General features: G+C 36.8%; 1 protein-coding gene across 2 annotated transcripts in view; it reads left to right on the forward strand.

Moving 5' to 3' along the window:
* The window catches only part of TRIM24 (tripartite motif containing 24), a 118,465-nt gene extending 99,670 nt beyond the window's left edge, over nt 1-18,795 (forward strand). For both annotated transcript variants that reach the window (XM_021693038.1, XM_044920256.1), the window contains exons 10-19: nt 1,094-1,267; nt 5,051-5,224; nt 7,346-7,481; nt 8,971-9,043; nt 10,394-10,562; nt 13,237-13,565; nt 14,451-14,583; nt 15,631-15,705; nt 16,710-16,859; nt 17,652-18,795. In XM_021693038.1, the coding sequence (XP_021548713.1) occupies nt 1,094-1,267; nt 5,051-5,224; nt 7,346-7,481; nt 8,971-9,043; nt 10,394-10,562; nt 13,237-13,565; nt 14,451-14,583; nt 15,631-15,705; nt 16,710-16,859; nt 17,652-17,861 (1,623 nt within the window). In that variant the 3' untranslated portion in view covers nt 17,862-18,795. The remainder of the gene's footprint in view (nt 1-1,093; nt 1,268-5,050; nt 5,225-7,345; nt 7,482-8,970; nt 9,044-10,393; nt 10,563-13,236; nt 13,566-14,450; nt 14,584-15,630; nt 15,706-16,709; nt 16,860-17,651) is intronic.
* The last annotated feature ends 6,082 nt before the right edge of the window (nt 18,796-24,877 follow it).

The raw sequence follows: 24,877 nt of genomic DNA on the forward strand, positions 1-24,877 counted from the left end.
ACTGCGACTGGCATATAAGGTTACCTTTTTCTAGAACACTGGTCTCAATTTCCAGGGCTAGCACTTAGGCACAAAGTGGGTTTGCCTTCCCAGCCCTTCCCTTATCTTGTAACCCACCAATGTTGTCCTTGAAGAGTTTCCATTTGAAATCTATTTTTCTTTAGGGAAATTCATCCTCTTAGCTCTAATGAGTACCTTATTCCACCCCCAGCTACACCCAGCAGGTGTTTTGGTGATGACATGGCAGAGTAGATTTGGATTAAAGATCTAGTGCTGCCTTTTACTAGCTGTGTGACCTTTTTCAAGTTCTCTAAGCTTTCTAATGTTCAGTGTCCTCATTTGTAAAATGGGGGGAAGGTAATAATGAAGTAACACACGTAAAATACTGATCATAATGCCTGGTATATGGTTTGACCTCAGTAAGATCTAAAACTCATTAATTTTTGAATGTTATTAATAACAACTGTTTTCATTATTCATGATTTATCTGTTAAGAGTGCAGACCTTGGAGCCAGAGTGCTTGAGTTCAAGTTCCAGCTTCATCTTTTATTATTTTCATTAATCTGAGGCAGGTTATTTAAATTCTCTATACCTCAGTTTCCTTTTCTGTAAAATGAAGAGAATCCCTACCTCATAGTATTGTTGTGAAGATTAAATGAATTCACTCATGTAAAGCCCTTAAAGTAGTACCTGGCATGTAACAACTGCTCAGTAAATGCTAGCAATTATGATTCTATTATCACATTATTTTAGGAGATCTGAAGAGGGCAGTTCTTTGCAAAATGTAATCATAGGGGACTTATAAGGATACCAAACACAAATTTTCCCTACTTCCTAACATGGCCTACGTCCAGTCCTTTGGTAACCTACTTAAAGTTGGAAACCCCTCTCCCAAGGCTTTTCCTAATAAAACTTTTCACATAGTTATACACATTCTGGAAGGCTGCCTCCTTCCCCCATACCCTTGTTGTAGTATTAATAAATTATTCATCTGTGACAGAGGTGCTGTCTTTCTGTGAAAGTTACAGAGTTCTCTATAATTTGTCTTACAAGAGATGATTGTCACTAAATTGGTTTAATTTCTTTTTTCCAGCAACCTCCTCCACGTTTGATAAATTTTCAAAATCACAGCCCCAAGCCCAATGGACCAGTTCTTCCTCCACATCCTCAACAGCTAAGATATCCACCAAATCAGAACATGCCACGACAAGCAATAAAGCCCAACCCACTACAGATGGCTTTTTTGGCTCAACAAGCTATAAAACAGGTATGTATATTTACTTTCTTCAGCTGCTTCTTCTGCTTCTCTATTTTCAAATCACATTAAATTTATAAATAAAGCAATGAAGAGCCAGAGAGAGCATTTTTTTTTTTTTTTTTTTTTTTTAATTTGAGAGAGAGAAAGTGCGTGAGTGGTGGGGAGGGGCAGAGGGAGAAGGAGAGAGAATGCTCAGGCAGATTCCCTGATGAGCATGGATCCCAACGTGGGGCTCAGTCCAGGACCCTGAAATCATGACAGCCAAAACCAAGGGGTTGGGTGCTTAACTGACTGAGCCACCCAGGCACCCCCCTCCTTTTTTTTTTTTTTTTTTAATAAATGTGAGTTACCAAGTTTATTATACACAGACTTAAAGAGACAAAGCTAAGAGAAAAGGTCTTGATTTGTAATTAACAAGAAAAATCAAGCCACTTACATTGATACTAGAGTGAAGTCCCAGAATAATCAGCAAGTCATACGTGTGAATTTTGGCAATACTGATAGGTATAGTTTTTAGCAGAGTGCATTAAGACAGAAGTATTCTAACAAATACAGGTTATATTTCTGCAAAAGAGAACATAAATGAATCTTTAAATTGTTACAAGGAGGGGCGCCTGGGTGGCTCAGTCGTTAAGCGTTGCCTTCGGCTCAGGGAGCCCCTCGTCGGGCTCCCTGCCTCGCGGGAAGCCCCCTTCTTCCTCCCCCACTCCCCCTGCTTGTGTTCCTGCTCTCTATCTCTCTCTCTGTCAAATAAATAAATAAAATCTTTAAAAAAAAAAAAATAATTAAAAAATAAATAAATTGTTACAAGGAGACTTCCTAAAAACAAACTGACAGTTTTAATATGGGGTACATATATATCTGATTAAGTTTAATATTTAATTATATATTAAATCCGATAAAGTTTAATATTTATATTCTTAATGTCTTTGGGTAAAAATATTTTTTAGATATTACTTTTTAACAAGTAAAAGTTCGGGGCGCCTGGGTGGCTCAGTCCTTAAGCGTCTGCCTTCGGCTCAGGTCATGATCCCAGGGTCCTGGGATCGAACCCTGCGTCAGGCTCCCTGCTCTGCGGGAAGCCTGCCTCTCCCTCTCCCACTCCCCACTGCTTGTGTTCCCCCTCTTGCTGTCTCTCTCTCTGTCAAATAAATAAAATCTTTAAAAAAAAGAAAAAGTTCTCTGTCTTCTCCAAGAACTTGTGTCAAGTCTTTCCAGCTTAACACTTGTAGATTGAGTTCAGTTTTCAGTTTTTTTGCCAAAGCCAAAATAAGGAATATGATGCTATTTTCATAATTCTGTGACATTCATTTATGAGAATTCTATTCTAAAAAGTATACACACTGTGTGTGTGCGTGCGTGTGTATGTGTGCAGTTATAATTAGTTTGGCTTTGCTGTAATATCACCAAATTTTTTAAAATAATATTTAATAAAAATACTTTTAAATAAAAGTCATACCTTTCTCTATTTCATCCGTAGAGGGAGGGACAAGGGGCCCAAGCTACAGTAAGCCTTAAATTCTGTTTAGTTTCCAAATAATTTTGTGACCTTGTACAAGTTTAATCTTTTAAATGTCATTTGCCCCAACTGTACATTGAGTACCTTGCAGAGTTGTGCTGAAACTGAGTGCTAACATATACAGAAACATCTAGCACATTCTTTGTACATAAATGTGTACTTTCCCTCTTCCTCGTTTATTATTTTTAATGGGTAGACACACGCTGTAAGAATGTTTTTTAAAATGTTTCCTGATCAAAAATGTAAACGTGAATGAATAAATGAGCAAACTAGGAAAATATAGTGGGGAATTGGTTTTCAGTTGGTTAATTTAATGAACTATAGCATACTTGCACAGTGAGAATACTTTCAGCTCTTGAGAAAGTGCAGTAATCTATATGTGATTATGTTATGTGGGAAAAACCATGTTCTAGAATTTTTGTGGGATATTATCTCATTTTTCTGGTTGTGTATGTTTTATCATATATATGTGACATGTGATATATATATGTATATACATCATATATATATGACATATGTATGATATGTATATATATATGATATATATAAATCTGGAAAGATACACATTTTCTGTAACTGTGATTATTCTGTGGGAGGGAAGGAGGATTAGGGTCCACAGAAAAAGATGGACGGATGGATGGATGGATATGAGGGGTGGGTAGATGGTGAAGAGGACATTCACAGGTTTCTTTACACAATTTTTTCAGTAAAGAATATAAATTCGATTTTTCAAAATTGGAATGCTTCTGACACTATCACTCTGTATAGGGTAGTCTATATATAAACAGTGTGTTTAGAGATTTTTTTTCCCTTGCGTAGTCTTGAGATACCTCTTAGTTGCTTTCCTTTTCCCCTATATTTTATTATGAAAAATTTCAAAAACAAGTTGAAAGGGTTGTATAGGAGACAAATTGTTCTATTTGCCTTCTCATTTATTATTCCATATACCTATCTATTCATCCATCTATCAAGTGTTCTTATTTTTTGATAGGTTTTTAAGGAAATTGTAGAGAGCATCATGGTTTATCTCTATACTTCTCATTCCTAATATTCTCTTAGTTAATGTATTTATCTCAACTTTTTTAACATAAATGACAAAGAGTTTCCTCAGATGTTTGTTGCGGTTTAATTATCTGTTCGTATATAAGAAGTGAGTTTAAAAAAAGTCCTGAAAGCCTGGCCTGGAGCTAATGCTTGATGATTAAGATTTCACGGTAGATTGAAGGCTACGAGGCAGATTTATTGGGAGAATTCCTAGTATTTCCATCTTTAAGTCTTCTTAGGCTGGCCAGTTCCCAGAGGATCTTCCTGTCCTCTGCCTAAAATGTAGGGCCCGGCTGCTCCTTGAAGCCACATGGGTAAGAAGAGTGGTAGGAGGCCAGTGGCAGAGTGAGGGAAGCTCAGCATTCAGTGTGAGTATGGTTTCTTAATCTTCATTTTCAATGCAGTACTTTTCTGCCTTCTGCTGAACCTGGTGCCTTTCAGTCAAATGACGCTGTTTTACCTGTTTTAGAGAATAAACTTCCAGCCTTCATCTGTGGAGGTGGAGGAAGTCCACATTATCTTGGGGTAACTACAGGTAAAGTAGGAAAGGAACATGAGCTTCAGTGCTGCTTAAACAGACTCGCAACAGATTATCCTGTTTTCAGCCCCAGATTCACCTCTCGTGCTTCTAATTTCCAAGCCCTTAGGGGTTCTGCAGTATATGTTGACTTCTCTGTTTTCCCACTACCAGCTTAGGTTTCAGCTTTATCAAATTGATAAGTGGTTTGCTGTTTGTCCATCTTCTTTCCAGCTTCCAAAATGGGATTTCTGTCTTCTTTCCTATGTTTTTTGAGTCAAAAGCCTTTTTAAAAAATTCCCCTTAACTGTTACTTTAGTTTCAGGTGTCTCAGGTAGGGACAGAAGAAAATATAAGTGTTTAGCCCTCCATCTTTACCTCAGAGTTGCTGTCTCTGTGGGTATTTCTTTTCCAGTATATTTAAGCTTTCCAAGATGGGGTAGTTTGGCTTTCTGGTGCATACTGACTGTTTTCTGGTTAACAAATCAGTGCTTTGTATTTTATATTTTTGGATAGGATTAATGAAAATTATATATATCTGTCCATCTCCTTCCTACCCCCCGCCCCGGCCGCCACCTTTCAATTCAAATTATAGTTGAATTCAAATAGCAGAATATGTCTTCTACTTTGGTTTGTAACAGAGGAGCAGGGATTAGTTGGACATTGCATGTTCTGGCTGACAGACACCCTTTCTCCTCCCTTGCTTCTGCAGTGGCAGATCAGCAGTGGGCAGGCCGCCACGTCAGCCGCCAACAGCACGTCCTCGACTCCTTCTAGTCCTACCATTACTAGTGCAGCAGGATATGACGCAAAGGCTTTCGGTTCACCGATGATTGATTTGAGCTCACCAGTAGGAGGTTCTTATAATCTTCCTTCTCTCCCAGATGTGAGTATACACAAAATTTATACTAAGAATGTTTCGAAAATTTTAAGTGAACTTAGATCTGGTAAAAGGCTTGAGTTAGTCAGATTATAGGTTGTGTGTTTGGTTTTAAAAGTTATTTTTATTCTTTAGAAATACAACAGCAGAGAAAATAAAAAGACGCTAAACATTTAAACATACTATGGAACATCTTTCATGGCACTGCAGTTAAAGGTGTCTGTCAATGAATGATTATAGTGATGGACTAGGGAAAGCAGGGAAGTAAGGATCTGGGTAGAGGTACTGGAAAGTTGAGTTGCTGGAATGTGCTATATTAGAATAAGGTTGGCGGGGGAGGCTAGAATTGAAGACATCAGAAGAGGTGGAGACAAGTTTAACAATGAAAATGAAAACATTTCCTCCCAGATCATACTGGCCAGTGCAGAATTACCCCTGATTTAGTTTATATTTAAATTAAATACATGTGCTTGTTATCTTTGTCAATGTGACTTTTTAAAAAATCTTTTCCAAAGGCAGAAAATACAATATTCTATAGACAGATCTTGAAGTATAAGTTGATACTTACTTTACCTTGTCTTACCCTGTAAAGTTAGACAGTTGTGACACAAACATTAAAAACTCGTAAGAAATATCTTGTCAGACTGTAAACTAATTTTTTAAATTTTCATTTATTGGTTTTTCAAGTTACTGAGATCATCTAATATTTCCTAATAGTTGCATTGTTAACCTTACCAGAGTTACTTAATTTTGTAAAATAATTGAATATACTTTAAATGGGTAAAGTATTCTTCATACATAGGTGGTACATAGGAAAACTTCTTTTGTCTCACTCCTACAATTTTATTTCAGCTTTTAGGATTACCTTGCAATGTAAATAACTCTTCTTACATTAAGAACCAATAGATCCAGTCACATTCCAGTATGTTTTGCACTCTGAAAAGTATTGGCCAAGGTATTGCCAAAAGAATATTAACATAAATGACCCTGTGTACTTACTCCCTACCCTAAAGAGGACCCACAGAAAGTAGAATTGTCCTTCTGCTCTTTTCTCTGCCGTCCTTAGATACAGGTGACCCTTTGTCTCCCAGCCTTGCTCAACTGAAATTCTGTATCTGAACCATAGAATAAAGGAGCTGATTTGAGTGACCATTTTCTCAATCACCTCAAAGATGGTTCATAATTAGCACCATTGTAGATGGAGAGTTGAAAAGTAAATTCATCATACACAGTCTGTGCCCTAGGAAGTAGGACTTAAGTCTCTTGTAGAATCCTGATTGAGAAAGGCTGGAACTACGTTAGAGAATTAAACTTGAACTTTAATCACAAAGACATTTTGGGGAAATAAATGGTCTATTTAAGCATGGAAAGTATTCACATCTAAAGAATAAAGTCTTATTCAGTAGAAATTTATCAGTATTTTAGCCGAGCAATCAATTAAGAAAGAAGTGTTTCCTTTATACCTGTTATATTAAAGCAAGAATCTAGAAAGGATCCATTCTTCCTACCAAATAGTTGTAACGTACTTAAGTGAGGTTAGTGTTCTAGAAATGCGTTATGTGTGGGCCTACTTGATCTATGTAGTGCATACCATAGCACCAGTTCTCAATGTGAGCCGAAGACATGGGGGTCCTTTATAAGGCCAGATTTTCTTCATATTCTTCAACAAAAACCACACATCATAGCAGATTGTGTGCAGAAGCAGATATAAGAATCCAGTTGGCTGTTAGTAAGCCAGACACTAAAGAGGTTTGCTAAAATGTGAAACTGCTATTTTTCTCATCAACTTTTTTTTTTTGGCTACCTTTTGTTATTTTTAAATACGTTAAGAAGTATTTTTTTGTTTCAATTTTTACGGATGTGAATGACACATGATACTCTTTATCCTTGCTCATAATTTCTGAACTAGTATGTCTTCAGCATATTTACTAAGATGGAACATTAAGAAGAATGAAAACTTTTTTCAAAATTGTTTATGGGGAAAATATGCATCAGAACTTCTCAAATAGGATATTTACATATTTTATTATTTGACAGTAATTAAACTATTAAAGTTTTCTATTAAATTTAAACTAGCTTTTAACTTGCAAAGTCAGGATGCCGTGAAATAATTTCTTTTCTTATAAGATTGACTGTTCAAGTACTATTATGCTGGACAATATTGTGAGGAAAGATACTAGTATAGATCATGGCCAGCCAAGACCACCCTCAAACAGAACCGTCCAGTCACCAAATTCATCAGTGCCATCTCCAGGCCTTGCAGGTAAAGTGGGCTTCTTTTGATTTTGTGAGTGTTTTCCCATTTTTTACTCTACTTGTAATGACTCCCCACCCCTTTTTGTTGGATGATTAAAATGAGTCTGAGTTTTTGGCACTATTTAAAATTAGTGTACTTTCAAAGTGGGAAGCAAAGGTTAAACCTCTGTACCTTTTCAATTTCAATAAAACATAGGCAGTAGAGCATTCCCAGGAAGAAATTAGTACTGTACATTCTCTTTTTGGTAAGTTTGCCTGTGTTGTGGTCTCTTTTTTGGATATAAGTTGCCTAGGGTCAAAATTTATCAGTGTCAGTCACTTCTTGGTGGTTTTGTTTGGTATTTAATTAATGTTTAAGGATTTCTAACGTACCTGCTCATTTCCTTTGAGAGAGAAGCACTCTAATACCTATTCCCAGAGACCTTGGCAAAATAGGTGCCTTAGAACAAAATAAGGAAGGAGGAGAATTTAAGTCATTCACCAGTCACACAAACGTTAATAAGGCAGTTATGCAATTTAAAAGGAGATGCTTATTTAAAACATAAACAAACTTAAAATTCAAACAAACTGGAAGAACACTGTTGACAAAATATGGCAGAGAAACTGTTTAATTATAAAACAAGTTTATACAAATATATAAGGAAAGTACTCAGTATTGCCAAAGGACAAGAGTAGATAACTCCCTGAAGAGGAAATACAAATAGCCAGTAACTTGGGGGATTCAGTCTCACTCGTGGTCAATAAAAATATCAAAACAAGATATAATTTCTAACTGTTGAATTAGCAAAGACTTAAATAGAGAAAATACTCATTGATAAGAATTTGATGAGAGAAGTACTCTGATACATGGCTGGAGGGAATATAAGTTGACAAAACATTTCTGGAAATCATTTTTACAATATTACTAAAGCTAACATTTGTCCTTTGCTGACTGTGCTAGGCATTGGACGAAGTATCTTAAATGCATTGCCTAGTAGAATATTTGTTTCAGTATCTCCATTAATTGGTCTCTGTGTGGCTTTCTTTCTTGGACTGCTTTTATATCAGTACCTACCACTTTTTATTGTCTTCTGTAGCTTTCACTGATGCTAGTGTCCTCACTGAGATTTTACCCTGGTTACTCTAATGTGGGACATTTGACAGTGTTTGGAAACATTTTTGATTGTCACACCCTGGGTGGGAAATATAGAGGGCTACCACTAACATCTAATAATTAGTAGAGGCCAGGGATGCTGCTAAACATCCTACAATGCACAGAGAGCCCCCCCCCCCGCCCCAACAAAGAATTATCTGGCCTAAAATGCCAGCAGTACTGAGGTTGAATACCCCTGCTAGTCTAAAGGAGTTAGACTTTGCTGCGAGTCCAACAACTGCTTATTGTATATAATTTTATTGTGTTCCAGTTTCAGTGTAGTATTAAGTGAGCACATTCAGTAGGAATTAAATACATAATTATTAACTCATTTTATGAATGTGAATGATTTCCTCTTCTTCAGGACCTGTTACTATGACTAGTGTACACCCACCAATACGTTCACCTAGTGCCTCCAGCGTTGGGAGCCGAGGAAGGTAAACTGACTTAACCTTATTCTCTCATATATAAAATCTCTGATTAGATTTCTCTTGACAGTGCTCCAACATGCTCTTGGTAACTGAATGCATTTTGAACAACTTCCTTCATTTTTAACTTTTAAATTAAAATGTTAATTATATATTAATTTGATAAACTAATTAATGGATCAAGTAAATAAAGTACAGTTTTGTCTTTAAAGGTACAGAAATTGGGGTGGGGGTAATATGTTGAAAATAAGAAAATACATTTGACTTTAGCCTAATAGCAAGGAAAATTTAAATGAAGTAGGTATCCCATACTGTACTATATAGGAATATGTACAAATACAAGCTTAGTGGGGAAAGAAACAATAACTTTATACTAACTTCACTGTTCTCTGACTTTTTTAGTAGCCAAACATTAATTCTGCCTTAAAATAAATAAACTCATAGTAGTTGAAATTCTATCTTAGCTTACTGCTTTGCTGGTCTATTTCTTTTTCTTTTTTTTTTTTTTTATACTGCACTCTTTTAAATTTTTTTTTTTAAGATTTTATTTATTTATTTGAGAGAGAGAGAATGAGAGACAGAGAGCATGAGAGGGAGGAGGGTCAGAGGGAGAAGCAGACTCCCCGCTGAGCAGGGAGCCCGATGCGGGACTCGATCCCGGGACTCCAGGATCACGACCTGAGCCGAAGGCAGTCGCTTAACCAACTGAGCCACCCAGGCGCCCTGCTGGTCTATTTCTTACACTTGCAAATTTCTCCTAGATAATGAACCTAGTTCTTAATTTGCCTAATCATAAGAAGCATTCTCTGAAGAGAAAAAGGTTGCCTTTAATCCTATGAGAACATAGTGGCTATCTGTAAAAGGTTTTTGTCCCACTACACTTTTAAATATCAGAACACCAATAACTTATGTCTCTTAGTTAATTGTCTCCACACTTTGGGACAATAAATGGTTAATGTGAGCCCAGAGTCTCTTTGTCACTGACTAGAGAAGGAAATGGGAAAGCCTAAAAAGAAGATGCTAGCTCTGAGATACTGAATCTGGCTGCCCAGTTGTAGAGCCTCAGAATATTGAAGTCAATTTTCTTTTAATTCAGGTTTTATTTTAAATGTATTTAAATGTCTTTCCAGAAGTGTAATGTAACTATTTAGATAGGCTAATATGTAAAACATTTTTTTACATGAAGCTGTTTTGCGTTTAGCAGTTGCATTTCAGTTATGTATCATTTATTGATAATGGAACATAGTGACCATTGGTGTGAAGTTACAGCATTATTCCTGAAAACTATTGTTACACTTTGTCTTAAAGATACTTAAGGTAGCATTCTTTGATATTTTTTTTTTCCTTTCTTTCTTATAGCTCTGGCTCTTCCAGCAAGCCAGCAGGAGCTGATTCTACACACAAAGTCCCAGTGGTGATGTTGGAGCCAATCCGAATAAAACAGGAAAACAGTGGACCACCTGAAAATTATGATTTTCCTGTTGTTATAGTGAAACAAGAATCAGATGAAGAATCTAGGCCTCAAAATGTAATTTTATTAATTTGGGGGATACTATGCCTATTTGGGGGATAGGATGAAAGAAACTTTTAAATAGCAGATAGGAGGTTATATATTTGTTATATTTGAAAACTGGGAAATAGTCAACTTCAGGGTTGAACAATTTGAGGAAATCTCTCAGTAAATTAAAAGAAAAAGATGGATGGAAAACAGGGAGAAGGGGCACCTGGGTGGCTCAGTCGGTTAAGCATCTGCCTTCAGCTCAGGTCGTGATCCCAGCGTCCTGGGATCGAACCGCGCATCTCCCTCTCCCTCTGCCTGCCTGTCTGCCTACTTGTGATCTCTCTCTCTCTCTCTCTGTCAAATAAATAGGTAAAATCTTTAAAAAAGAAAACAAGGAGAAGAGTTTGAAAAATCAGAGGCTCAAACAAGGAGGTTGGGCATTTGAGTAAAACACGTGGAAGATAATTGCCCACAAAATAATACAAGGAAATTTACTGTAGCTGAAAGCATGATCATTTGAGTTGAAGGGACCCACCAGGTACCAGAACATTCAATGAAAAAAGGACTCAAGTTATATTATCATCAGTTTCAGGAAAGCAGGATTCTAAAAGATTCCAATGAAAAAAAAACACCTTATACAAAGGATCAGACATCATAATGGCACCAGGTCCTCAAAATGGACACTGGAATCTGAAAGATAGTAGGGAAATATCAAAATTGTGAGGGAAAAATATTTCGTAGCCAGAATTCTGTACCCAGGCAAATTATCAGTCATGTGTAAAGATTAAGCATTTTTAAACATGCATGCAGGGTCTCAGAAATTTTAATTCTCATGCACTCATTCTCAGATATTTGAGAATATGCTTCATCAGAAATGGAGTGAACCAAGAAAGAAGAAGGCATAAGATCCCAGGAATGGGATCTAACACAGAAAAGAGTAGTTCCCAGTACAACTTCTCTAGTACACCATGTAGCAGAGGACAGAAGACCCCACAGGGGTATATGAAAGGGCAAAAAAATGTTTAGCAGTATTGAGAGGCATCTTATCACCCTGCTAGAGGTTGTGAGAATGACTTAGAGATAAGGACCTAGAGAAGTAAGCAAACGAAAGGAAGAGAGGGAGGAACAATTGAATCATAGTAAAAACAATAAGACAAAAAAGGAAGTGTAGTCATGGTACATTGTGTGGTTATGTAATGAACATTATTTAGAGTCCTAATTATATAAACAAACACCTCTATTACACAAATTTGACTAAAAACTAGACATAATCAGGATATAACCTGAACACGCATTTAACCAAAAATGGAGTTTTCAGGATACTTAAGGAGTGCAGCAGTGGTACTGACTTGAAATAGATGTTGGCCATAAAGTTACACCAGTACCTAACAACTTAAAAAAATAAATAAATCAGTATTTAATAAAGCATTAAGAGGGTGGCATGAACGGTGTGTGTGTGTGTAAGGAGGGGATGGAGAGGCAGGAAGGAAAAATCTAATCTTCCATACTAATATATATACATATATTTAAAACTGAAAATATATTTGAAGTTGAAAATCTGGGGCGCCTCAGTGGCTTAGTTCTAGGTTAAGCGTCTGCCTTTGGCTCAGGTCATGATCTCGGGCGTCCTTGGGATCGAGCCCCATATGAGGCTCCCTGCTCAGTCTGCTTCTCCCTCTTCCTCTGATCCTCCTCCCCACTTGTGCTCTCTCTCTGTGTCTCACATAAATAAGTAAAATCTTTTAAAAATAAATAAATAAAATTTAAAAAATAAAATTGAAAATCTGAGAAATTACAGTATAAGTGTATCGTTTAAAAATGAATAGCAGGGGCGCCTGGGTGGCTCAGTCGTTGGGCGTCTGCCTTCGGCTCAGGTCATGATCCCGGGGTCATGGGATCGAGCCCCGCATCGGGCTCCCTGCTCAGAGGGAAGCCTGCTTCTCCCTCTCCCACTCCTCCTGCTTGTGTTTCCTCTCTCGCTGTCTCTCTGTCAGATAAATAAATAAAATCTTTAAAAAAAATAAATAAAAAATAAAAATGAAGAGCAAAAGAAAAAGTGAAATAATTTGAAAATAATTGACTCCAAGGAATGAGATTATATAATCATGCTTTTAACCAAATCTACATTTATTACTTCGGAAAATTTTTTTTAAAAATTTAAAGGAGATAACAGATTTTGTTACTGATCTAAAATTTTTTCTATCCTAGGCCCCAACATAACATTTAGATTCATCTTAAAGTTATTAATGACTCCTGCAGAAGTGAAATTCTAGGATTTAAAGCACTATACTTTTCTATGAATGATGGTAATTCAACAGTAGGCATAGTTTGTGTCTGAGTATAATTTGAACTAAGAGCTCAATGTATTTACAATTCATATGGTTGACTCTACTACCACCTATTCTCCCATTTCTATAGCTGTTAGCAAATAAAGAGTGGTTTCTTATATTATCTACACTCCCTTTCTGCTGATTGTGTATTTTGAGGATAGTTTTTAGTAGAAGTAGATGTCTTCTTTACCACTGGGGACTCTTACAACAGTTAGCAGTAAACCTGTTCTGTTCTCATGCATATTCACAGACTCTTTTGAAGTAACCAGGTGCCCATGAGAGAGGAGTCTACGGTCCAAAATTGCAGTAGTACAAATAAAGAATGTCGATTTTGAGAAATAACACATACTCTTAACTTCTTTCCATTGCAGACCAACTATCCAAGAAGCATACTCACCTCCCTGCTCTTAAATAGCAGTCAGAGCTCTGCCTCTGAGGAGTCTGTGCTAAGATCAGATGCCCCTGATAGCACAGGAGATCAACCTGGACTTCACCAGGAAAGTTCCTCAAATGGAAAGTCTGACTGGCTAGATGCCACCCAGAAGTCACCCCTTCATGTTGGAGAGACCAGGAAAGAGGATGACCCCAATGAGGACTGGTGCGCAGTTTGTCAGAATGGAGGAGAACTCCTGTGCTGTGAGAAGTGTCCCAAAGTATTTCATCTTTCTTGTCATGTGCCCACTTTGGCAAATTTTCCAAGGTAAGATGGTACTTGCTTCCCTTTCCCATATTCTTGCACTATAAATAACAATCACTGATCATTGTAATGTAATATAAAACCTTAGAAACGTAAGTAAAAGTCCACTTCGCACAAATGCATACTCCAAAACCTTCAACATAGGGTTTTCAGTATTCTGCTTCCCATTCCCTATGCATCTCTCAAAAACCTAGTCTGTTAAAGAGGGGGCGAAAAAAAAATAGCCAGTCCTTCAAATTATTACAAATTGTTACCCTAAAGAACAGTGATCCTTATGCATAATAATTGCCACTATTATTCCATCATATTTGCCAAGCATTGAGCTGTATCATTTACATATATCTCAAGTACATTTTCAAACCAACCCTGTGAGATGCTGCTGCTGCTGCTGCTGCTGATGATGATGCTGATGATGATGCTGTTGATGATGATGCTGATGATGAACAGCAGCCACTGGGTTGATCTCTTTAGTTCTTCAAAAGCTATACTTTTTAAAATTTAATTTCACATTTGAAGTTGCAAGAATAGTACCAAGAGTATTTCTTTTTCGTGCATCATTTCAGGGAGAATGCCAGTTTTGCCTCACATCAGCCATAAATTAACGTGTGTGTTTATTTGTGTTATGTGTTTATTTCGCATATGTGTTTCATGCCTCTTTGACTAGACTAATATTTACCACTTTGACCCTCGCACTGTATTGCTGCTGTTAAGCTCTCCCAGAATGGTGCTGTGTACATAGTAGTTACGCATGCAGTAAATCCGCAGTGATTAAAATTCATGCCAAACAAACAAATCTGTATCATAGATGGTGTGGAGGAGGTGGGAAAGGGAGATGGTGAAAAGAGAAACAATGCATTAGGAATTCAGAAATACTTTATCCCCCAACAGTGGAGAATGGATATGCACTTTCTGCAGAGACTTATCTAAACCAGAAGTTGAATATGATTGTGATGCTCCCAGTCACAACTCAGAAAAAAGGAAAACTGAAGGCCTTGTTAAGTTAACACCAATAGATAAAAGGGTAAGTTTTTTTGAAAATTTCTAACCTAGACTGTTAAACACTTTTTTTGGTTAGATGGTTAGATGGGGATTATTGTAATACCGGTGTGCCTTTCATCAAAGAAGTGTATATTCAATCACATTTTATACTGATCTCTTTTTCCTTTAGTTTTTCCATAAGAGTATAGGAATCTTAAATAATATAACTTGTAACTTTTTCTGGTTAAAAAAAAAATCACAGTACTGTCCATACATTTTCTAGAAGCTTAAAAGACTGTACTTGAACAAGGTAAAACATGTATCCTCTATGTGGTCTAGAATTTTAGTCTACCTTTAGTAAATTTGTTTTCTTTCTACTGTAAATAAGTTTTCTTCCTAATTTATTGAGAATTGGCACCAAAGAGATGGGTTTTTCTATTTACTCTTCCTGGAAATAATTCCATTCTTTTACCAGATGGTACTGGGTTTATACCTCAAAGCCAGCTAATATAGTTAACCCTAATTGACAGAGCTACTACGTCAACACTTCTTTAGTAGTAAAGAAGTTCTTAGCTAAATTATTAAGTAAAACACTCAGTATGGGCCCCAAACATACACTGCCAGTGCTACCCCATATTTACTGGGATTAACCCTCAGCAGAGAGGTAGCCAAGTGCGTGGACAGCACCATGTGCATTCCCACAGGCACCTTTGGACTGGACACACCATAGAAAGGGGTCCCTCTCTGGATCTCTTAACATACATATACTCTTCTTTATTGACTATTAATAATCAATATATAAATTGGAGAGATAAGTGGAAATTTGTTTTTAAAGAGCTTCAGATAGATTTCTCGTGATACTGCTTTTTGTTCCTATAAAAACTGCTCTCATATATCACATACACCCCAAACCATTAAATAGTACAGTTCAGTAAATGACCGAAGAGATCAGAACTCTAAGTATTGATATTTTTCTGGTATTCATCTGGTTTTAATTTTTATTGTATTTTGAGACCCATGACATTGGTATTAAAAATAAGCGGTGACTTCATTATTTTTTTTTTTATTTTTTTTTTTATTTTTTGCTTAGAAGTGTGAACGCCTACTTTTATTTCTTTACTGCCATGAAATGAGCCTGGCTTTTCAAGATCCAGTTCCTCTAACTGTAAGTATTAACATCATTTTGTGCATTTTTACATAGTGGGATGATTTTTTGTTATTATTGTCTTTTAGAGCACGCACAAGTGGGGGGGTAGAGAGAATCTTAAGCAGACTTCATGCCTAGTGCAGGGCTCAGTCTCATGACCCTGAGATCATGACCTGAGCCAAAATCAAGAGTTGGACACTCAACCTGCTCAGCCACCCAGGCACCCCACACAGTAGGATGGTTTATTTTTTTATTTATTTATTTTTTTTTTTAAGATTTTATTTATTTATTTGAGAGAGAGAATGAGAGAGAGAGAGAGAGCACAAGAGGGGGGAGCCGGAGAGGGAGAAGCAGGCTCCCCGCCAAGCAGGGAGCCCGATGCGGGACTCGATCCCGGGACTCCAGGATCATGACCTGAGCCGAAGGCAGTCGCTTAACCAACTGAGCCACCCAGGCGCCCTAGGATGGTTTTTTTTAAACTTGATTTGTGAGAATGTAGTTTCTCCACCATTCTTTAGTAGTCAGTTTCCTATATCTAATCCAAATCCTAAAGCTTTATTAACACAAATGGAATACTTTGATCTTGAATACACTTTGATGTTCACAAATTGGCCCCAAACTTGTATTCATTTCTCATATATTCTTTTCATCTCATGTATTTTACCTACTATTCTCTGGAATGATTTCTGTTAATTGTTTCTCTTTCAAGAGGCTTAGGCATATATCCTAAGCTATTGGGAAAAAACTTATAATTTGAGATAAAGACTCCTGAAATTCTTTGTACATATTTTGATTTGTATAGGTCCAGACTTAAAGTACTAAGTAAACTTGTAACAATAGAGGAAGGGGTGTGGGTGTGTGTGTGTACCACAGGTTCGCTGTATAGGTTTCTTTATTAATGACAAAATAGTACATGGAAAAGCAATGAGAACAATCTGAATTTTATTCTCCTGCTTGTAGAATTTATTTAGGACGGGTAGAATTTAGTCATTTTTATTATAGCATCTCATTTATTTTGAAAGGTGCCTGATTATTACAGAATAATAAAAAATCCAATGGACTTGTCAACTATCAAGAAGAGACTACAAGAAGATTATTCCATGTACACAAAGCCTGAAGATTTTGTAGCTGATTTTAGATTGATCTTTCAAAACTGTGCCGAATTCAATGAGGTAAGAGGAAAAAGAAAAAACAGCAATGGGAAAATAATATTAAACCAGTTTATCAAAAAAAGAGATGAAGATCTATGATAGCATAAATTTCTAGAAGTTCAAGTTTGTCAGGGAATGAAAGGTAATTAGAAAGACTGTATCCACATTCCTATTCAAAGGTTTATTATATAGTAAGTGGAAATGCAAATTACAGCTGACAACTTGAAAACAATTGTAGAAAATATTTTTACCTAAAAGCATCCTTTGTCATTCCTACCTTTATTTCTTAAAATATGGCACTTCCGGACTAAAGTCTTCTTGATGTTGATCTTGAAATATTAAGGATGTGGTCTAAATTGCTCTGATTTTTAATTTCTCAATTTTTGACCTGTCAGTTTATCTAAACATCTGTCGACTTACAGCCTTTTGTTGATGGTTTGTTCTCTGTATTGGTTACTTGTTCCAGAGATCCACATTTTATTTAATTTGCTTTAAAAAAACACCTGTTCCATGATTCTGTGATTGTGGCATCTCTTCGATAATCTCAATTTCATAATACAGTCATATGGCTATCACTACCTTATAGAATAATCCAGATGATTCCAAGCCTTTTATTTACTTATCTGACCTTCTCTAGACTTTGTCTAGCCCCAGACTATTATGTACTTCATATCAGTGATGGTGCATAAACATTTTCCCAAAACTTGAGTTAAAAGAGAACAAAATGTGAGAAATTTACTTTTTTTATTAACTGTTGACTGTCTAAAATATTGGTGTTTGTTTTTAATTCATATTTTCATTTTTATCCAACAGCCTGATTCAGAAGTAGCCAATGCTGGTATAAAACTTGAAAGCTATTTTGAAGAACTCCTAAAGAACCTTTATCCAGAAAAAAGGTTTCCTAAACTAGAATTCAGGAATGAATCAGAAGATAATAAATTTAGTGATGACTCAGATGATGACTTTGTACAGCCCCGGAAGAAACGCCTCAAAAGCATAGAGGAACGCCAGTTGCTTAAATAAGCAACACCATTGGCGTGTGCTGGTTTTTAGATTTTTTGTTTTTGTTTTTAAAAAACATTTTGTCGGTAATTTTAACATCATTACAAAAAAGAGTTTGTGACCACTCTGATCTGTAAGTTTTTGATGTTTACTAGATTTTGATTTCCTTAATAAACCATTTCTTTTAATCTTCTTATTAAGAAAGGGAAGTAAGGAAAGGAATAAAAGGGAGGGAGAAGGGAGGGAGGAAGGAGAAAGGAAGGAAGAAGTATCAACAACAAAAAGACATTCTTCCCACTTCTTGGATTTCAAAACTACAATTTGGAGTGATAGCAACCATAGAAAGGAAATAGAGTGTGTATGAACTCTTAAGTTGAAAATTTGACGTGGTTTGGATGTGTGCATTAATCCATTTTTAGAAAATACCACTACCCATTAATTATGGCCCAACCATGAGTTTAGGTGTACAGTACTTAAGAACAGTACTCCATGAACATGAGTGGTAATAAGAGTTCTATCCTAGAATGCTGACTGGTGCAACAAAAAAGTAGATTAGATGCTATTAAGAAGGCACCTAACAGTATATCATGTAAGATGGCAACTGTATTAAAGAAAAAGCAGGAAAACAAATGTTTGATTTTTGTTTTGTTTTCTCCTTGTCTGTAGAGGTGTTTGGTATAGCAGGTGTTCAAAGCCATTTTTCGTACATTTCTAAATATAACTTCTTCCACTGAGGAAGTAAGTGTACACATGTTTGGTTTGCTGTGTGTCTCTGTGTGGTTTGTTGTTTGCTTCTTAACTGTGCAGGTGATCCTTTTATAACAAGACTCATTACTTGCAGTATGGCTGTTAGTGGAACTACCTAGAACATGAAATACAGCCGTGTGCGCCATGTTTGATGTGAGGATTCTTCAACGTATACCCTATTGGGCATTAAATATAAGTTCCCCTGTAAGGGACTAGTTTTGTGGTTTTCATCTTTCTTTATAATTTGGAATAAAAATGTGTTGTGGAATTTGGGAGCAGGCAGTTGGAGGGAATTACAATGAAAATTTAATTTTTTCTGAAGCTTCTGTTTCCTGATTTTAAAAGTCAGAACCTGAAATTGAATCTTTTATCTGACTTGATTTTGAATTTCATTTTCATTCTCCCAATAGAGGTACAAAAGACCAATCTTCTGAGAGTAAGCATAGTGTTAATGAACCAGACCTCGCTAGTTAAACTGATACTCATTTATTCCTTTTGTTTGTTCAGTGTCAAAGAAGGAAACTAAATTAAGATAGAAGAAAAACACTGTGCCATTTGCTGATCTAACATTTGACAAAATAGTTACACATGAAGTTTTTCAAAATAACCATTATAAAACATTAATTGAATGAGGAAATTTTTCTCTTTAGGCTGATAGAATATAAATAAGGCTGAGCTGAAAGAACTTTAATCTTCTTTGGATGGTATCACCTCCCATGAATTACACCTAGAGGACTTGATTTTTTCCATAAGGCATTACTTCTTAAAATGGACAATTTGAAAATATCCTGGAGCTAATTCATTGGGTTTTCATATATTGCTAAAGATAAAATATGAGAAAATTTAGGAACAGTAGCTTCTCATTGTAGACTTAGGTCTTGTCCGTAGTATGTCAGTTACTCATTAATAGTTAAAGAGTCTTAATCACTTTTCCAAACATGTGTTTCAGAATAGTTATTGTATTAATTTGTGAATATGCATTTGACATTTATTCTCCAAAGGCTGAACAAATTTTGATAACAGTGCATATACCATTTGTCTTTTTTTTTTTTTTTTCTCTAGCGTTTTTTAGCACAGCAACTGTGGAGGTTTTGCTTGTAAGTTTATTGTTGATATCTCAGAATACTGTTCTTCTGGCCATTTGTTCTTCCATACTTGTCTGCTGAGTTAAAACAGCAACACAGATAAATTTTGAGGAGGATCACAAAGGGAAATAGCACTTAAAGGGAGAAAAATATATAATTTCTTAAATGCATCTGAGCCAGAATTTCTACTATCGTGCCCAAACTTTCACTGTTAAATTTAGTCATAATAATCTTTTAAAAACAGTATTTCACCTTTACCATTTTTTGCTGATTGAAAGGTAGTTAAGAACCATCTTTCTTATAATCATACGTAATACAAATTACATTAAAACTAGGTGTTTCTCTCTCCAAACAGCCTTTTCGTAATGGTCTTTAAGATTAAAGTCCTGTGACCTTATTAACAAGCACCTGTGTGCCTGGGTGGATCCCAGCTAAGTAGTTCTTAAATTCTAATAGAAGTAAGGTATGAGGTGAGCCTGACTATTCCCCATGCTCATTTAGAGAGCATCTTCCCAAAAGTTCAGTGTGACTCAGGCAACTTTGACCTGAACTTAAAACACTCCAGTGTTTACCTCTGATCAGAAACTCCAGATTTCCTTCTGGATTTGGAACCACAGCCCAGTGTCATAGATGCAAGACGACCCTGTAATGCTAAACGTGATCACATGATGACACCTTTGGCCAGGGCTTGTGAATTGAACAGACCATGTGGGAGCTAGGATTTACCTAATTCCGGCTCATCAAAAGCTTTCCCATGCTTTCCCATGTATCAAGCATCTGATCTTTCTGGCATAAGGCAATAATAATATATTCAGAATAAATTTGTATATGAGCATCTGGCAATGCAATTGTTTTCTCCTTTCAACTAACAGGCCTTGCTTATCTTTTCTGAATGGATGGGTAAGAAGTTGGATGTGCTAAAAGGAAAATGTCCTTTTCCCTTGGTAATTTTACTTGCTTTTTCAAGCTAAAGAACAGGCTCCATGTTTTACCCCTACACCGTAGTATAAATGCAATATAACTTAGGAATACTTTCACAAAGATTCACTCCACAATCAGAAGGGTGAGTATACAGTTGATTGCTCCATTTATGAATTTGCATTTCAAATTCCTATGTTGTTACGGTGCTTAAATTTTTAAATTTGGGTTTCATGGACAGGCTAGACAATGAAAGGAGAACTCCTTTTGCTGAGGCCTGATCCATAAATTAATGTGAATCCCTTAAAGTTGCTATATGTGAGCAAAAGGTTTTTAGTTGTAAATAGAAGATGTGCTTATTTTATGTTATGAATGAGAGAAATTGAGTGATCTGATTGGTTATTGTAGACATGACCATGAGTTCAATCATCTAATTTCTAATGGAAGCCCTCCTTTTAAGTAACATGTACATATTTTCTAAAGTATTTTATAACCTCATGTAAATTAATGGTTGATATCTTTTTATATATATTGCCCTTTCATCTTGGGTGTGAATTTAGTAAGTCAAAATTCACACGGTGGTAGCTCATGTTCCTTAGAATAATGCTGGCCAGTCAGACCACCGATTACTTTCCCCCACAAAGATTTGCTTATTGTGAAAGACATCATAGGCAGTAGTCTTTGCTGTTGTTTGGTCTTTGTTTTTTAATTGGGGGGGGGGGTGGGTAGGGGCAACTGGTGCTTTGATTTTTAATAAAAATTAGCTTTGATGGATTTTTACTGTGAATGTTTTACAAGCAATTTTAATGGAAAAATTACTGTATGTCATTCAATAGAATCTTACCTAGTTCAAGTCTCTCTTCATTACCAGCTTTGTATGTTCCTCTAAAAAAGTGATACATAATAGGGATGAGCTACTACTCTGTAAATGATAGGAAAACTTTCTTAAAAATTCTAACATACGCATTTCACCAGCCTTATACGCAAAAAATTTTACAAACAGGAAGGAAGAGGGTGATAACTTTAGTTGCTGATTCCCATCCCCCTCAAAGTAGGAAAACCAAAGATGTCATGAAAAATTCTCCTTGTCTAAAACATGTTGGAAGAGGAGGGGAAGACAGTAGGGACTTTTACGGGTCACTTTGAAAGTTTACTGATGTTAATTTCACCTGTAAACTTTCTAAAGTTTTGATTCTCAGAAATTACAACTGTTTTTAAAACTCACTATTGGAGGTGGCACCTGGGTGGCTCAGTAGGTTGCAGCTGGCTCTTGGCTCTTGATTTCAGCTCAAGTCATGATCTCAGGGTCCTGGGATCAGGCTCTGTGCTTAGCAGGAAGTCGGCTTGAGGAACACATACACACCGCCCCCCCCCCCCGCCCCCGCTCACACATGCTCCCTCTTTCTCAAATCTTTAAAACTCACTATTGGATATTAAATAGATCTTACTTTGATAGGGCTGGGTATAACCTTCTGTTTGATTCTTGAGTTTTTACGTAGAATAATGAAGTCCTACTTTGAATCCTAAAAATAGCCATTACCTAAAAATTACAAGTTAAACTTTAGCAAAATTCTCTTTCCCATATCTTCAAATGTAGATGTGGAAGAAAGTCTAATGTCCTCTGCCATGTATCAGGATACTTGTGTGAATTCCTTACCTGTGTTCTCTAATGCCTTTAAACCTAACACAAATGCACTAGAAAATTCAGTCTGGAATCTTTTCATTACTAATGATTAAAGCCAAGTTATTGTTTTGCGGGGAGGGGAGGGGACAGAATACATAGATCAACCAGGGTTAAGCACTTCTCACCCTTGGAATGGGATTGTATGGACCTGAGAGGTGGCATTTCTCCAAAGAAAATCAGGGTGTTAAGAGGAAAGAGGAGGAATGGCAACAAGACAGGAATGAGGCACCATGGTTTAACAATAATGCTGGTTCTCTAATTGATTTTAGGGATTTATTGATGAGGGTATATGCTAAGAAAGCCCAAAATACAGAAAGTCTAAAATAAAGGTTTCAGCATTCATATTACAGGATGAGTTTTTGCCATTGTAGACTATGCTTTAAAGAGACTTAAATCTGGGGCAACCTCGGTGGCTCGGACGGTTAAGCATCTGCCTTTGCCTCAGGTCATGATCCCAGGGTCCCGGATCAAGCCCCGAGTCAGGCTCCCTGCTCAGCAGGAAGTCTGCTTCTCCCTCTACCATCCCCCAACTCATGATCTCTCTCTCTCTCTCTCGAACTTTTTTTTTTTTTTGAGACTTAAATCAGTTTCTATATATAGAACTGTTAGGTTTGGGGTGACTTGAAATTTGTTGACTTCCATTTCTACTAATGACTAATACTACTAAGGAGGGTAAACAATAGACATAAGTTTATAAAGGATTTCTTGAGTTTAGTATTCAATTAAAATCACATTAATAAAATTTGCTGTTGACTAATTCAGTGTCTTCCAGGGAGCCTGGATACTAGACTGGTGGACAACATTGTAAAGTTCCTTAAGCCTGGATACTTCCACAGGTACTGGGAGTTCCTGAAATTCTTGAGAAGATGCTTGAGCATCAGCTTTGTCATTGTTGACTGTGATTGTCCATCACTACTACCCTTTGGTTTTATTATATTATCCTTTGGTTTAATTATAAATTGCTGCTAACATCAGCATCAGGATTGTCAGTTATGATTGGGGGTGGGTTTGGCTAACCCTCCCATGTGTAGCCAAGACATCTTTGCATCAGAAATATTTGGGCCTAAAGTTTTTAATAGCTATACCAAGGTAGGTTTGTAAACTTTTAAAAATGACTGAAGAAAACAAATTAGGTGATTGCCTACTTCAAAAAGTGTTTGTTTCAGTCTCCATTCTCAAGGGCCCAGGGAACTGCAAAATGCCATAGAAGTTAAGAAGCTTTCATAGGATGAAGAATAAGGAACAAGTATCAGAGCCCAGAGTTGGCTTGGCACTTGGGGATTGGCTGACTGGAATATTTATAGGGACCTGAACATGAAGTTTTGGTTTGTGATGGGGCACACACCCTGAGTAGAGCAGTTCCATCTTGGACCTCGAAATTTATTTCAGTAGCCCTCTGCCCCTATTTTTGATCAAAAATAATGTGACTTCCAGTTACCACTGGCTCTTCAGGTCTCTGTAGTATTCAGAAAAGATGTCAGGCTTATATTCTTGGGGCTGGTAATGTTCTCGTATTCTCTTGTTACGTGTGGACAGATGTTTAGCTAGTCAGTGGCTGCTCATATGCATTTAAAACTTCTGAGAGAACACAGCATGTCAGGGAGACACTAATTCTTGCCAAAATAATGCCTGTGGTTTGCAGAGTGCTCCAGGGTCAAGGTTCCTATTGATGTGTGGTGGCAAGCGAACACTCAAGGAAGAATTCTTGAGATTTTTTTTGGTGCAAAAAGGTGCTTTTATTATAGCACAGGGACAGGACCTGTGTGCAGAAAGAGCTGTCCTTTTGCTGGTGGTTATATGCCTAGTGCTCAAGGGGGAGGGATGTGCAGGCACTATTAGATCACACATGTCTTTGAATTTCTACTTGTAAAACTACTTCCGTAAGATTCCTCTGGTGCTTATCATTCAGCTCAATATTAACTATCGGTGAGATGTACAGGCAATCATAAGACCCTTGAAGAATGTAGCAACCAGTACATATTTGATCCTTATCGAAACTATGCAGGCTCTAGGTCAGTCTTTTGGGCTAAAGGTGAACATTTTTCTGCTTCTATTCCACATCACTATGTCCCACACCAACTAGAAATCAAGGAATGATTTTGTAGAGGGGGATATTTCTTTAAGCCCGTTGGCCTGCTTATGTATTCCGTCTACTTGTCTACTTCCCTAGAAGTATTTATCCAGTGAGTTTCAGAGAAGGTGAGGCACTGGAAAGCGGGGAGAAGTTTGTGACAAGTATAAAGAACTACAGAATCACCAGCCTCCCAACAGATCCAGTAGTTGGTTTACCCTCCTTTGTAATGGCCTGAGATACGTATATAATAGTATCTTCCTTGCTGGCCAGGGCGAAGCAATAGGTGGACAAAAGAATCATAAAGGATGTTCAGAGAGGGAAGGAGGCATGGAGGAATAGTCATGGTGTGGTGTCCTGGGAAGAAACACCTTGTCTCAATGTCTGCTTTTCTTCTTAGTCAATTTGATTTTGAATCTCAGGTGTTTACATAGGACCAGATGCCAGATGGAACCTTCCTTAGTTGTGAAATACGTACCCAGGGTTTAACACTTTCATGGAAAGGGCCCTGCCAAATTTCAGTCTCACTTTT

The sequence above is a fragment of the Neomonachus schauinslandi genome, chromosome 12 (genome assembly GCF_002201575.2).
Source record: "Neomonachus schauinslandi chromosome 12, ASM220157v2, whole genome shotgun sequence".
Taxonomy (NCBI): Eukaryota; Metazoa; Chordata; class Mammalia; order Carnivora; family Phocidae; genus Neomonachus; species Neomonachus schauinslandi.